The 16,102-nt window shown below is 38.4% G+C and overlaps 1 protein-coding gene across 3 annotated transcripts in view; it reads right to left on the bottom strand.

The window, feature by feature from the left end:
* Positions 1 to 63: 63 nt before the first annotated feature.
* Positions 64 to 16,102, bottom strand: part of HEATR1 (HEAT repeat containing 1) — a 39,221-nt gene continuing 23,182 nt past the window's right edge. The window contains exons 26-45 of one of the 3 annotated variants that reach the window (XM_049830697.1): positions 15,841 to 15,984; positions 14,966 to 15,084; positions 14,577 to 14,698; positions 12,996 to 13,124; positions 11,419 to 11,649; positions 10,547 to 10,673; positions 9,255 to 9,424; positions 8,572 to 8,618; positions 7,605 to 7,728; positions 6,608 to 6,748; positions 6,104 to 6,390; positions 5,171 to 5,321; positions 4,489 to 4,647; positions 3,615 to 3,749; positions 3,251 to 3,355; positions 2,988 to 3,156; positions 2,080 to 2,234; positions 1,550 to 1,708; positions 720 to 828; positions 64 to 287 (exon numbers count right to left, since the gene is read on the bottom strand). In XM_049830697.1, the coding sequence (XP_049686654.1) occupies positions 199 to 287; positions 720 to 828; positions 1,550 to 1,708; positions 2,080 to 2,234; positions 2,988 to 3,156; positions 3,251 to 3,355; positions 3,615 to 3,749; positions 4,489 to 4,647; positions 5,171 to 5,321; positions 6,104 to 6,390; positions 6,608 to 6,748; positions 7,605 to 7,728; positions 8,572 to 8,618; positions 9,255 to 9,424; positions 10,547 to 10,673; positions 11,419 to 11,649; positions 12,996 to 13,124; positions 14,577 to 14,698; positions 14,966 to 15,084; positions 15,841 to 15,984 (2,872 nt within the window). In that variant the 3' untranslated portion in view covers positions 64 to 198. Of the gene's footprint in view, positions 288 to 719; positions 829 to 1,549; positions 1,709 to 2,079; positions 2,235 to 2,729; positions 2,834 to 2,987; positions 3,157 to 3,250; positions 3,356 to 3,614; positions 3,750 to 4,488; positions 4,648 to 5,170; positions 5,322 to 6,103; positions 6,391 to 6,607; positions 6,749 to 7,604; positions 7,729 to 8,571; positions 8,619 to 9,254; positions 9,425 to 10,546; positions 10,674 to 11,418; positions 11,650 to 12,995; positions 13,125 to 14,576; positions 14,699 to 14,965; positions 15,085 to 15,840; positions 15,985 to 16,102 lie in introns of those variants that run through there. The other 2 variants (XM_049830698.1, XM_049830699.1) reach the window with 2 other exon arrangements.

Raw genomic sequence — 16,102 nt, 5'->3', positions numbered from 1 at the left:
CTCCAGTTTTGCACTGTTAAGAGCAGTTAAGGAAAAGTCCCCTAACTATCCAGAAATGATAAAGCCAGATTCTTACAATATTTTATTAAAAAGTTAAGGTCTTAGCTCTGATAAAAATTAGTATGACAGTTTGCCCATAACACTTGCATGTGTGAAACTAACATGATCAGACAAAATATGAAAACAAAGGGGATAAATTTAGAAGTAGCTTTGGAGTGGTTCTCCCAAAATGACTTCCAGTTGTTGAATTGTCTTTTGACATTGCTGTTCAACTTCTTCACATTCATCTAGAAAAAGAAAGAAAGCAGGAATTAAGTGGAATAGTAATTACAAAGCTACCCTAAGAAGGCTCCATCACTCATCCAGGCTAGAACTGTCTTCAAACACCAGGTATGAAATAGTCATTAAAAGTATTTTGGTACTGACTCAGGACTTAGACAAATTATTTCTACTGTAATACTGATCTAAAACATGCAACTGGGGAGATGTGCACATGTGCACTGAAGAAACGACCATAATTTAACTGAACTTTAGGAGTGCGTTGCATACAATCCATTTCAGTTTGCATCCTGCACAGTTTAAGCTACCATATGTCAATTTGTAAGATTTATAGCAATTATAGCAATCATCCTCAATGAATCTTTGAAATAAGTGATCCTTATTCTTTTTTGGTCATAGGCCAGTTGTCTGCCTTCACTACTGCCACTTTAGAACATTACCTTCCATGAGCTCAGCTAAGAACGGAATAGATTCTGGTAGCAGGACCAGGTAGTTCTCCTTCAGTTTCTGTGCAACTTCTACCAAAGCAAGCAGAGCAGCAAATCGGACCTAAAACAAAACAATAATGTTTTTAAGGAAATTAACATTACAGTATAGTTCCCTGTTTTCTCCCTGCTTCTGCCGCCTTTCCGTATAAGTTTGTAAACTAGCTTTCCCTACATAAGGGAACTAGTTTTAAGCTAATTTAAACCTCAACATCTGGGTTAAGGTAGTATCAAAGGAAAAATAGGTTGGAAGAAGCAGATATGTTGCTGGAAGTTACTTGATTATAATGGTCTTTAACTTCCTGTTACAATGCCACTCTGTTCTACTGTATCAGAAGGACTTAGCTCAGTACAATGAAAAACCAGGTACTCCCCCTGAATACATACAACCTGTCAAACAGGAGAGTCTTGACAAAACTCTATATAATGAACGGGTCTGAAGGTTGACAAAAAAAACTACCTTCCAGTTCCCTCTCTAAAGTGCCCCTTTCTTTCTCTTATTACTAAGTTTCTCTTATTCCAACAGCTACCAAATCTTTAAAAAACCCAAACCACACAGTATGGAAGATATGCACATGCAGACTGTTGACTGCTTACAGTAAGAGCAGAAGGCCATGTAGTATACATCTCTCTAGAACTTGGGAGTAGCATCATACAATATCAGTATTTTAATTTAGGCTAGTATTTTAGCAATGACTTGGCTAATTCACTTCTGGTTTTTGAGGCATTATTCCCATTTTCTAACGCAACAAAGAAAACCAGTTCAAATGCTCATAGTTCCCAACCTTAGGAGAAGTGTGCCTCATTTTCAGCAGGATGTGGTAGTTCAGTGGTTTCCAAAGAGAATCATCTGCCATTGCCACTGAAAACTGAGCTATGCAGGGTATCAGGTGTGCTGTCACTCTTTCCTGGAACTTCTCATCTCCTCCAAGCATATTTTCTAGCTGTGGAAGTAAAAAGCTTGTCAAACAGATCCAGGCTCAGATAAACCCAGCCAAAAGCACTTCTTCTACCTTTGGCTTTCAGGTACTCAACAGTTAGGTCAGAGAGCATCAGTGGGAGTGCACTGGTGTGCAAGAGCTCAACAACATGCACGAACCTTACGGAACGAAGATGGTTTAGAAAGAGGATTTAAAAATTAGTAATTCAGTGCCGTAGGTCAAGCAGTTAATACTGTCTATAGGCCAAAGACAATGAATTATTTCCTCCCTTTTTGTTAAGGGAGGACTGAGGCCTGATAGTTAAAAAAAAATAATAAATCTTTCAGATGAGAAAAAAACCCAGCTATGAATTGTTTTTTTGTGTTTGTCAATACCTGATCAACCAGAGGCATCATCAAGGTTTCTGCTCTTTCCTTACTGAGGAACTTCTGGGTGTCAAACAGGAAGAGCTTGTGCAGACAGTCCATGGTGAACTGCAACAGTAGACAGCTCTTTTCTGTGCTATTCTCAGAGTCAAAGAAAGCTTCATCTACATATGAATCAAGAGGAAGGAAAAAAAAATAATAATTAAAAAAAAAGAAAATACAAAACTTCCCCACAAGACAGAAATGTCGTTAGTTTGTGAATATAGCTAAAGGATGTACTACATAGCAGTTATAGACTCATCAGTCAGAAGAATAAAGTGAATGCAATATGTTATCTGGCTTTTAGCTAATGCCCTCGCAGGTCTGCTACTGCCGTTCACGGTGAGCTGGGGACAAAAGAGAATAGCCACAGGCTATAGGAAAAGTGCTCGGCCGTATCTGTGGATATGGAGAATTTCTTCAGGTCACTACAAATGGGATGGGCAAATAGCTCCCCATACAAAAAAGTAATACCTATTGTTGCTAAGAAAGCAGAGGAGTCTGAATATACTGGCAGCATATAAGAGAAGTCAGTGAATGAAAAAAAAAAAAAAAAGAAAAAAGCCCCAACAGAAACAAGTCACCCTCTTTACACACAATTTCATTCTCATGGAACTCACTGGGACTGACATTGAAAATTTTCATGTGGTCTCAACTTTGTACTGGCAGCCCAGAGCCCATGGATGAAAAATATCCTTTGGTTCCGTCAGAATAAGAAAGATGCCTTATTTATGAGAGAAAAAGAAAGAGAGAAATGAGACGTATGTGCTGTGAAGTAAATCCTGTAAGACTAAACTTTCAGCAATTATAATTAACCTCTTTCAGCAATTAGAGTTAGCCTGCCAGTGCCTCTCTGTAGTTCGTCATTAAAAACTTACCAGTTTTAGAAATGTTGACCTGGTTCAGTGTCTCGGCAAATGGCTTCACTAAGTGACCAGCAAACAGGTTGAAGAGACCCTTGAGCTTGTCTGCAATGCAGTCTGCTATTCGGTGGAATGTCAGCAGTCTGTCTTTTAGGGTAGACTCTGTTTTGGACCAATCAAAGAGCTGAAAGTGAAAGGCAGATTAGCTCTTTCCTGTGTCTATACACTGGAAAATACAAAATATGCTGATGCAGATGAATTATAGTTAAATTTCTTACCTTGAAGAAGAGGGGTCTAAAAGAAGCCTCAGAAAGTTTCATAACCATACTTATTAGACAATCAATAACGTAAGCCTCTGTCTTACCAACTTCCTCTAAATCATCCTAGAAAAATGAAAAAACATAATTCCAAGTTTGAAATGTAAGAATTTGAGCTTTCAAAGCACATTTTCATTTTGTCTGTTTTAGACTAAATACCTAACCATAATGTTTTCTACACCAAGAGCAATTCCAGAACAGAATATTTGATACCCAGAATTTCAGAGCACATATGCAATGGAAACTACTAATATTTTTTAAAACAACAGATAGAATTAGCATGTAGAGGTTGAGCTGCTGCTGTTCATCCCCCTAAACAAGCCACCTCGGCATGCTCTGTTCGGAAGTCCAGGGCTTTCATGAAAAATGCCGTCAGCTCAGACTGATGGGAGATCAGGTGCTCCTTCTCCATACCAACAATGTGCTCCTTCAAAATGTTCATAAGGGGACGCAGGCAGTTCTGCCAAAACAAAAGCAAAGCAATGCAAAGGCAACTGTGATATTGACAGTAAGGAGAAACATGAGGGACTTGGATTTTTGCACTTCACACATTCACTCATTAAAATATTGTCGATAAAATAAATAAACTTCTTCCTGTACTTTTTGGGGGCTTAAGTTAGTAGCATTGCTGAGAAGAGCTTGGTCTCCCCTCTCCAATACTGGAGATACCAGTTAAGTCTGAAAGGTTTGTGCCTATGAGACGGGAGCAAAGCCCAGATGAAAATTATGACTCAACTTGTGTTCGTAGCAGATAAATCAAGGCCTTTATTAACAGGATGATCTCTCAAGCTTTCATCATCTAACACACTAAGGACATTAAACTGGTGCATTTCTCCCAGGTCAACTTTCCTGAGCCACCACTGTGGTACAAAAGAAAATAAAGATGATATAAAGACTGTGCTAGGTTTGACTGGGATAGAGTTAATTTTCTTCATAGCTGCTCAGAAGGTGGTGTTCTAGATTTGTGAACAAAACAACACTGATAACACACCAGTGTTTTAGCTATTACTGAACAGTGCTTGCACAGTGTAAGACTTTCTTTGTTTCTCACTCTGCTGACCCAGCGAGTAGGCTGGTGGTGGGCAAGAGGTTGGGAGGGGACAGAGCCGGGACAAATGAGCCAAATTTTGCACTTCTTGTTTCTTTTTTTCCTTCCTTTCTTTTTAATCACAATGCAAACGAATGAAAGAAATCCTTACCTTCCGGGTATTTGCCACTTCACTGTAACACTTTGTAATTGCAGGCAAGAGTATTCGAGGAGCAAGCCTTGTAGCGAGGATAGTTTTCAATGATGTTACGCGTAAGCTTATCTGGGAAGAAGGACCAAACTCCACCACAATCTTTTCCAAGCGGACAACCTATCAGGAAATCCAACAGAAGTTAGGCATATTTAAAACAGCTCAAGAACTTATTATACAGTAGTTGAATGTTGCAAGTGGCAGATGAGAATTTTGCTGTTTGCGCCACTTGGAACACCTTACAATTAAGATGCCTCTGTAGAGAGCTTCGCTGTCTTCAGAAGACAAACACTGAAAAAATGCATGTGTCAGCAGCAGGGGGTTAGAATTACCCTAACTAGATCTGTTAGGTACACATTTGATGAGATCATGGATATTACAGAATGATCTTTCAGGATTCATCTCCCTTTCCAAAGAGGCAAACTACAACCTATCAGAGGGAGGAGTAGGAGGCAGCTCTTCTATTCTGTATCTTAGTTATCTGTGTAAGAAGGTGAGTAGAAGGGTAATACGTTACGACCTTCCACATGAATGGCACACACTCCTACTTGTTTGAAGGAGAAAAAACTACCTCTGTAGCTTCTTCTAGGAACTGGGCAGATCCTGTCCCCCTTTACATATCTGTAGGAGTCAGAGAGCTCACCTGCAGCAAGCAATCCAAAAGATAAGGACTAAGGAAGTGTGGTAGTGTTTCTGCAACCTTCAGCAGAGCAGTGACAGCACTCAGCAAGTAAATCTCATTGGAGACCAGCTCCTTCTTATTTTTTAAAGTCTTCAACAGTGCTGGCATCAGCCTGTGAATAACCAAGCATAAATAGAGAAAGGTGAAACGACTGACCATTAGGAGGCACTTCTCCAATCACACAAATCCACCTCTTAAGCCTGCAGGGACAATTTTCACATCAATTTTTACATGTGTATTTGAGAAGACTCAGTGTTCTGGGCTCTTCTGCTGCATTTCGTTTTTTCGAAGCTAATGAAGGGTATTGGGTTTAGAATCACAGAATCATAGAATGATTTGGGTCAGAAGGGATCTTTAAAGATCATCTAGTCCAACCACCCTGCCACAGGCAGGGACATATTTCACTAGACCAGGTTGCTCAAAGCCTAGTAGTTTAAAGATTTAATGACAATAAGAAACTTGTATTTGTAATGAGATAAAGCAGTCTTAAAAGCAACAAGTAAGATGCTTGAATTCTTGCATAGGGAGAATAAAATAATGCAGCATGCAGGGTTTCCAACTGTACTGTTATCATGGTTTTAAATGCAATCTGTTCTACAGTAAAAATAGAGAACATGGTCTGACTTCCCTAAAGCCATCAAGATTGCCTCTCTGTTCACAGTAGCAGACTCCAGAGGGAACTCTACTGATTATAAAACACAATTTCTGCACTAGCTTCTTTGTTCTACGACCAGGAAACTCCTTCAAGCACAGTAAATACCATTATTTTTATCTACACGAAACACACACATGGGCAGAGTTCCACTCGGCCTTCATGAACATTCCTTCAGTAATGTATTTTAGTATAACTAATGCCTGCTGAAGCTGGTTGTGTTAAGAAGAACCCAACAGTACCTTGGAAGCTGAGGTATTGCTTGGGCTTTCAGGGTACAGGTGACCTCAGCTATACAAAGCAAAGCACTTCCCATCACATTCTTTTCCTCCTCTGAAGAAATTAGATCGATGGCAGTTTTCAGAACAGGTACAAACGGCACTGGATTTTCTGTGCCAAAACCTTTGCAGAGTAGCTTGAGGCTGAACAAAGCAGTCTGCCTGTTGATAGCTTGCTCCTCCTCTTCCTCCTTTCTTTTACACTGCACAACAGCAATAAGCTCAGGAACTAGCTCCAAGAGCTGCTGGATCTAAGAGGACAAGAGAACACACACATTAGACATATAATTAGAAACTCAGAACCTGCAAGGTAACTAGGGGCAGGTAGCCTATTGTCTCACAACTCAGGAGCTGCCTGCCAGACTTGGCACTGGTACTTGATGTCTTCACATAGAGCAAACCACTTCTACATCAATCTCTCTCTGGGTACTTCTGCTAAAGGAACCGAGTTTAACCACTTCGCCTCACCTGGCTCTTCTGCCACTTTGTGCGCTGCTGCACCTTATTGTTCAAAAGGTCCATTGCCTTACGTCTTACAGATGGGAGCTGATTCATCATTAGTCCCCTAATTACAGGGATGAAGGTTTCTGTTGGCAGTAAGGCATTGACCTACAAGAAAACACAAACAAAACAATACCATAAATCCTCTTCCATGCACTGTGACATAGTAGGCTCCAAATAAGACAGGTAAACTCTCTTCAACTTCCTACGTGGGTTTCAGGATCAAAGAAAAGAGGACAGGCTAGCAATGCTTTATCCGAGGCAAGCAAAAGAACGAAGCAGGTTCCAGTTACAGTACTTAATGTATGTCCACTGGCTGCTAACCAGCCATTATCCACTTGCTTCGAGATTTCCTCAGCAATTCCTTTTGTCTACACTGGTAAGCTATCCCTCCTTACCCTAAAATACTTCTGGTAGTGCCTGGTGCATGTACATCATGACAACTGGAATATGCTTCACAGGCACAAAAACCCCCAAAACAAACCAAGCTGTGAAAAGACTGCTCAACAACATGCAATCAGATAGCCAGTCCAGTTCTACAAATATACTTCTGATCAGAAAGTGATTAGAAGGAAAAGCATCAGGATTTTTTTCTCCAAGTAGAAGTATACAACAGTTCCATTAGCATTATTTAAATCATTTTATCACTTAACAGTGAGAAATGCTGCCAAGATCCATTCTTCTCCACCAGACAGACAGTGAAATGACTGCTTCCAGCCAGCAGAATACTGACTAGAAGAAACAAGCATTCCTGATTTTTTTTTTCCCCTCTGGTTGTTCTGTCTAAACTGTTAGCTGTAGTTATTAAAGTTGTTAGATGAGTTAAAACAATGATGCACCAGGTTGCAGACCATCCAATAAAGATTAGTCCTAATCCAAGAAGAAATCCTACAAAGGTTATAATCATATTAATAAGCAAAAGCAGAAATGTCCCACTGCTAACATGACGGCTAATGAGACATACTTTATCCAGCATATCATAGGACTTGTTAAGCAGAACCCTCCAAAATTTGGCTGTTGGCTTGTCCACATTTCCTTCCACTGAAGATGCCACAGTGTTTATATAGTGAAGAACTTCTTCTAATAGCCTAGATGGAAGGAAGCATCTTTTAGTAAGTAACAAGGACACTAAAGAAGTTGACTATTACTGGAAAGCATAAAATTTCATGAAACAGCAACAATAAAAGAAAATGAAATACCTAATGGAGAGACTAGCAGATCACATCTACATACTAACAAAAAGCTATGGCAATAAGGACAATTGTGCACATTAAAGAAGTCTACCTGGTACCCCCAAAATTAGCATCTACATACAACAGTAGTTCTACTTAAGAACTCTACTTCACAACAAAAACAATCTGTAAAATTGAGCCTTTAAGGAACACAAAATAAATCCTACACCCTTTTTCGCTTAGAACAAACATAAAAGTTAAGCCTCTGCAAAAGAAACCCTCATTTTTGCATCATTGGCTGTTATAGCCCAATGACTACAACTGTGATCTGTGATTACTGGTAATTTTCTTACACCAGTACAGGGGCGCCTGTGAATAACGATTTTTTTTTCCTACAAAGGAAATGGTATGTTTTGCTAAAAATCTGTAATTCTTTGAGAGACTTCTTCATCAACAGCATAATAGTTATGGCCACGTATGTAAAGAAGCACTATCAGAAATACAGAAGGAGTGGATATTGGTTAAAGCAATCTTTCAGAAATAAAAAAACTACATCATATATTAAAAAAAAAAAAAAAAAAAAAAAGGCAAACCATAACAAAACGCAAATAACTTGCACATAATAAACACAGCTTCTTGCCGGGGACTACATTAAAAGTAACTTTGGCAAAAATACTCTAATGGGACTACACTTAAAAAAATGTTCCCAGGTTGCAGTAAAAACTAGAAATAGGAGAAGTGAGCAGATTTAAATCATACCTCTGTTCCAAGTTCTGCAGCTCTTCTGTTTTTTCACATTCAACTATCTGGTTTGAAAAGGAAGAATGAAAACTCTAAGTGTGAAACTTACATCCCCTCATTAAGTTAATATCCCAATACACACAGATTTATTTGTTCTGAATGAAAGTGTCCACTAACATGGTAATGATGCACTGCAGTTGCACTTAAGCCATCATTCTACAAGAAAATCTGAGAATCTTAGGCAATGCAGTCACAGTAGCGAACACATTTCATGCTGGTGGATGATGTTCAGTTGAAAAACGGGGAACTACTTCCAGCTAGACCTGCAGCCTAAAATTGGTAACATTTATTTTGTCTTTTCAGAGTTAATAGCATGAGTCCCACACCAAACTTGGAGTTATACGAACTACAAGTGAAATCCCAGACTCCATAAAGCCGGTGGGAATCCACTGGGACCAGAATTTCAGTTTGTTACGTATTCATTGATCACACAAACGGAGTCTATCTGGAAAAGCCTTATTAAAAAATAATTAACATTACTGAGAGGTTTCAAAACTGTTTCAATAAAGGTGTCAGCAAGATACACTGGACAGATCCCCTTTGAATATAAAGCTCTACTAAAAAGCAAATTAAACCTCATCTATTACAGTATGGTGCAATTACTTAATGTGATCAGTTTAAAAGCAATCTGCCATTATTACCTTTTTCACAAAACTCTGAGAAGATAGAAGTTGTGACATGAAGGAGACTGACAAGAATTTGAAATGCCGAAGTTGTTTGTCTGAGTGAGACTCCACATTAAAGAGCTGCCCATCCTGATTTTTTAGCTTTGTCTTGCATATTCTTGACGTTTTTGGCCCAGGATCATCTGCTGAAAACATTCACAAAACAAATTTGTAGCCAAGAGAAAAAGACAGTTGATTTCTGATGACAGAAACAAAGTAAAATTACAGTCAGATGCCTATCAAGGATAGTCATTCTGCGGTATCCAAAATTGTGTCAAAGTTCCAAAAAAGATGCTCTGACATACCACAGGAAATAATTTTTTCATTTCAGCAGCCTCAAAAGAAGTAGTGCCATTTCACTGCCATTCCATCTGATCATTTTTATGTGAAGAATCTTCCTTTTTCTTGGTGCTAAAGCTATAGGTGGTACACTGGCTACAAACAAAAGAGACTTTTGAGGCAGGACCACATACATTGTGCGTCACATATTTGGGAAAGCTGCTTTCAGTGTCATGACCTGGTCCTTCCTGGCCGAGAAAATGTATTCAAACAACAAATACGGCAAGCCCTAACTTAAAAAAGAAACAAACAACCCTCACACACCTTCCCCAATGCTCTTTGAAATAACAGACTGGGAAAGTATTAAAACATATTGTTCAATTATTGCTCCACTATATTGTAGGAGAAAGAAATGAAACCTTGAAAAAACCCAAAAATGACTGGTAGTCCCTGTGACCTTGTCTGCTATGAATAATAGCTTTTTATTTCAACTAAATGATTTACTGTACCTTCTAAATGAGAACTATTGTTTGATTCTAAGTGCTCAAATTAATCTATAATTAAAAGGATTAAAAAAAAAGTAATCCCATATCTTAGCCATTTTATTAAAAAAAATATTCATTAGAGTAATTTGGTATCCCTTCGTCTTCTGTCTAGAGAAGTAATAGAGTCACAGAATGGTTTGGGTTGGAAGTGACCTTTAGAGGTCAGGTCATCTAGTCCAACCCAACCCCCCTGCAATGAGCAGGGACATCTTCAACTAGATCAGGTTGCTCAGAGCCCCGTCCAACCTGACCTTGAAAGTTTCCAGGGATGGGACATCCACCTCCTCTCTGGGCAACCTGTGCCAGAGTTTCACCACCCTCATTGTAAAAAATGTTTTACTTATATCTTGTCTAAATCTACCTTCTTTTAGTTTAAAACCATTATCCCTTGTCCCTTGTAATAGGAAGGTTTACATGCATTTGCTGGCTCTGTTTTGTGGTTACCTTCTTTGTTCTCTGGCAGCTCTGTCAAGTACTGGATTATTTTCATCATGCTCTGGAACTGAGAATGTACATTAAATTCACAACAGATGGAAATCCAAAATTCAGTGTCTGCTTCCAGAACAGCATCCTGTTTACGGTTTAGAAATAAAAAAAAATAATAAAGAATTAAAAAAAAAATTACTAGTAATGATAAAAAGACTCAAAAACTCCTCAGTGATTTTGTGAAAATGCTATGGTGAGCTGGATACTGCCAGGATTAACACCAAAGGTAATAGCAGCAAGATCTTGGAGAGAACCTAGTTCCAAAGGTTGTAGAAAGAGATTAAATGGCTACAGCAAAGACTGTATCTTCTCACCAATGTTCCTTTAATAATTCTTCTAGTTTTCCCCATAAACCATGCTTTCACCTAACCCGAGGGCCTGTCTACACAAAAACATAATAGGGTTTTTATCTTGGTCTGTACAGGAAGACCAGTATCATAGAAGCACAGAATCGTTTATGTTGGAAAAGATCTTTAAGATCATTTGAGTCCAACCGTCAACCCAACACCACCATGCCCACTAAACCATGTCATGTTTCACAAACAGTTAAAGGAAAAAAAACTCAACCAACTTTAAAAATACTGAAGCCCTTCATAATTAGATTATCAGCTCTTCAGGTCAAGGATTGCTGTACAATATGATCTCATTTATTGTTCAGGCTCTAGGACAAACCAGTATTGTATCTGCAATGCCAATCGTAGTCGACATCACCATCAGGTTCTGCTGTAGCACAAGCTCAGAGCTCACTACTTTTTTTAGCATAACCTAGGGGCTTATCTTGCACCTTCTTAAAGGCAAGACCATGAAGTTGACCCCACTAGTCTTCTAACCTTGTCTGTGCTTGATGTCGCAGTCACAGTTTTGGTCACGTACTGCTCAAACAGCAGCACCAGGAGAACCCAGAGGAACTTGTCTCCTCCCACCGTAGTGATCAGCTGGGCCAGGATCGGCAGGCGGCGGTGCTCCGGCACATGGGGCAAGGCATCCACAAACACACGGATGATCTTTATCACCACCTCTTCCACACTTCCCGAGGACTCTGACAAATCACTGTCTTCAGCCTGTGTACAAACAGGTACAGTAGTTCAAACATTATCACAGATGGGTGTAAGTTCTTTCTTGTAAATTCAGAAAATGAGAGAAAGCACTACGTGCCTGATAACAGCATTACCAAAGCATCATCTCAAGGAAAATATAAGTGCTCCAAAATAAACAGTTTTCAATCACACAGTTCCTTTTCAGTGTTTAAGGAAGATACTTCAAATAAAATTAAATAAAAAAAAAAGAAAAGAAGAAAAAAATGAAAAAAGAAAAGAGAAAAAAGGAAAAAGTAAGAAAAAGAAAAAAAATAAAAGAAAAAAGTTACTTGGCATCAGCTGAAACAAGGAGGACATTTTCAAGGGAAAGCAATGCCACATCCTTCTGAAAACTTTGCCTGTAAGCCTGATAGTTAAGGTCTTGGATTCAAGGGCCTGGTAAAAATAATACAAGTAGGCTACATGATCTCAGGTAAGTAACGTTAGGCTCTCCTCACATGTATTGACTGTGTGTGACAGAAATAATTTGTCACAGAAACTTATGATAGCTGCTATGAAAGGTTTTAAATAAAAAAAAAGAGGAGAGACAGACAACCTGGTTTCTCTAACAGAGATCTGCAAGAGGATACAAAATGTGTATACATATCATTAAAAAATACACTGGGAAATCCCCAGCCCACTGTTAGAAATTTTTTTTTCCCCCAATTCATTTTTATATAGGAAATCTGTATGGCATTTTTCATGTTTAAATCTACAAATGACTCTAGAATTTAAGATTTATTAGGTGCAAGTGAAATCTGACTGAAGAAAAAATGTCCCCTTTGAAAAACAATGATGTATTTTTATTTTGATTTATAACCATTTATCTAAGATGTCCAGACAAAAACAAGAAAACCCACACAAACACCAGCTGGAAGAATAAAAGCATTTGTCAAATATTTATTTTACCTTTCCACTTTCTTCAGACCATGTCTACTATTGATATGACCATGACATACTATTACAGGACTAATAACCTCCTTCATATTTCCAGTGGTTCTTCTACTGAACTTGCCTACTATTTTTATGTTGAAAAACCTGAACTTAAAGTATGCTTCAGGTCCTCCTTAGGTCCAGTTGTGATACTGTTTTGGCTAAACCATTTATAAAGTGCCGGAGCTCATAAGATTCAAAAGAAGCAGTAGTGTGATGAACTTGGAGTTGGTCAGATGAGAAGTAGTCTGTTAATATAGTTGTATATAATAGCTGTCTAAAAATAATCCTAGAATAGGCTACAACTTATTCTACCACTGATATTCTACGCCATTTACTCTACTTAATTAATAATCTTATTGTTCACTTGTTCCTTTCCATTAGGTAGACAAATTTACCTGTATAAGAGCAGGAATAACCATCTGCACTGTCTTATTAATTACTTGGAACGTGTAAGTATCATCCAGACGCAAGACATTTGCTCCCATAAATGTAAAAATAGGCATAATGTTATGGAGAACCTTATCCTGGAAAAGAAGACAGATTAGATTAGTTTATTTTCTGAACTGTGCTGCTCTGCATGTTACACCTTAAGGCATTTCTCCTTCCCACAAATGCCACTAGATTCCTATAAAAGAAAATGAGAATCATTAGTGTCTTCCAAAATCTCCACTAAACTAATTTCAAATGTATAGTGTCCTGTAGAGCTACTCACTATGTTATTGTTAGAGTTCTAAGTATTATTTAGAAACCAAGATACACCTCTAAGCAACTAATTAAAGAGTGGAAATTGACAGTTTAGTCTGATGAAGTACCTTGTATTCTTCAACTCAGTGCCATAGTAATATGACAAGTAAAATCAGCCATGGGGAGATTTGCAGAAACACAAATTTGAGCGTGGCACAGATTCCAGTGATTTTCGTAACTTTCCCACCCACCCTTCTTATATTTGTAAAACATCTGCAATATCTACAATCATACAATGGAAACCAACCATGGTCATTTTAATTTTGGTGTTTTTTGGGGGCTAGACTGTAATCACAGTAATTAAGAAGGCTGGATTAAAGGTGTCACCTAGCTCAAGAGCTTCCTAGATTTTGCTGGAACTTAGACCAAGAAGTTGTGGGCACATATTTTGTTCAGTTTTAGTGAACTGATGGAGTGTTCTAGATTTAAAAAGAGAGATGAGACTCATACAAAATATTTCCTTGTATTCTGACCTTGAAAATCTTGTAAGAACCAATATTAATGTAGAATAAAAGCTAAGTCCTATAGCAAGTGATGGCAATAAGATGGCGACAAAGAAAAACAACCCCAACATTAAAAAAGCCAAATCCTCCACAGATTTGTCAAAAAACATTCCACTTCTGCTTTTTTGGGAAAAATGCTCTCTTTCCAAACGTGAGGAGAAAGTACCGAGTTTGATACATCTGGATACATTTTGCGGCTTTTATAGTTTCAAAGCAAAATGATCTTAGAAGAGTGTGTGTACAGTCAAATTTCAATCCATAGCAGAAAAGGTCTGTTTCTTGGTCGATCAAAATCAGACCAATCTCGTTTTATCATCAACTACAACTACATTTCTGTGTTGTACAAGATAGGAACTTGTAAGAATACCTGTGCTATTGGGCTAGATGTTTTCTCTCATGTATATAAAAAAGCAGGGGAAAGAAGAAACAATACATGAGAACTTTGACCACAGCGGGAAGGTGAGGCACAGCTGTTGTCAGAAAGGTTCTTTGGTTTCCAGTACACTTCATTGCAAGTCATAAATGACTAGTGACCAAAGCATCAAGACAGAAGTTTGTTTTCAAGGAAAATGGAATAGAAAGCCCTAAAAGAGCAGGGAACCTATAAATTTTGCCTCTTGTTCCTTTCAGAGAGTTTCTCCTCACAGAAAGCTCTGTACGTTCTTCAATCTTCACAATATTTGGGACCTGAAGAGAAGAGCCGACACATACATTTCAGATACTACTTACGGGAAACATGCCAGCAACAGCACCAAGGAGAAGCAGCGCATGGTGGTGTGTCTGGGGCATTTTAGAAATCCTGATGCACTGAACTATCACTTCCACGTTGAATTTTTCTTTGTCAAGGATATCTGCAAGTAAAAAATATTCACTGCTTAACACTTTAACGGTCAACCACGTAGGAATAAACAGTACACTCAAGCACTGGTTTCAATTCGCAAACCATACCTAAGGGATCGCCAAAAAATGATTAAGAAGGCAAACTTTTATGCCCTGTAGAGGAACCTATCTCTCCTCAACAATACAGCGTAGACTGAGAGAAGAAAAAAGTTAAAGACCAGTGTTTTAATGCCGTACTGGTGAGAGAAGTACCAAGAAATGAGTCTGGCAATTTTTACCTGCTGGGATCTTGCTGCCATCTGAAGACAATTTCTGACAGATGCTTAGCAGGCAGCTGAGGATTAGCTGCTTTGTATATTCCATATTTTCTTCTTCTGATGCCATAGGTTCCAGACACCTATACATTCAGGAAAAAAAAAAAAAAAGAGCATGAAAAAGGAGACAGAAAAACAAGTGACCAAACTGCATTTTAAGATACAAATAAAAAACTGCAATCTTCATTCTACAGAAGTTCTAAATTGAGGCTTCTAAAAAGTACTTGCCAAAAATTGTCTCTTCTTTTTTGTTTTCAAATACATTACCTGGTCTAATAAGAAACATTTATCAAAGCACTGTCAAAAGTATAAGATGATTACATGAAATATGATTCCCAGTCTATGTAAAGGCAAGTCATAAGGAAAAAAGGAAAAATACCCAATTAATATGTAAACTTTCCTAAGTGCCTGCAGACAGGGCTGGCAGGAAAAGCGATAGTTTTCTTAGGTTGCACTGGATGAAGGCTGTTCCACAATGTTTTGGGAGGAATTTTAAAGCTTAGAAGACACAAGTCCTGTCAATTATGCCAGTTTTAGCACAGGTGTCATCCTTCTTAGCAATCTCAAGCCCTCCACCTGAGAAACAAAGTCTTCACGTAAGCTACACATCAGGTAATAATCTTAAAAAGCCCATCACATTGTTTAAAGGGCCAAAAAGTCATAACAACTTCCTGTTCCCCTCATCTGATTTACCTAAAAGAAGTTCAAGTAAAAAAGGCAAGCTAAGCTACAAAACATGGCAACAAAGCAGAGAGAAAGCAGCCCCTATTTTAACGCTTTACAGTGTCTGCTGCTGAAGAGAACGCTCAAGGACTCATGTGTTATGGAGGCACGATTACCGGCTCAGCAGGTTAAAAAGCACAGGTACCAATGCCTGTGGTCGTCTAAGTTTCTTCTTATGCTGCAGTAATTCCAGAATAAGCATAACCCTCTGCCAGCTGAACTGGCTTGTTTCCGGTGCCAATTCTGCATCTTGTGGCTTTCTAAAAAGATAAGACGAATAAACAGGATATGGATTTGCAAAGAAAATAGTACAGTGTTTCAGGGAACAAACACACACATAAGTAAAAAAAAGGAAAAATTTTCTTTCACATAGTAGGA

Source organism: Accipiter gentilis, chromosome 28 (genome assembly GCF_929443795.1).
Source record: "Accipiter gentilis chromosome 28, bAccGen1.1, whole genome shotgun sequence".
NCBI classification, from domain to species: Eukaryota; Metazoa; Chordata; class Aves; order Accipitriformes; family Accipitridae; genus Astur; species Astur gentilis.
This window is presented reverse-complemented; position numbering and strand designations above follow the sequence as displayed.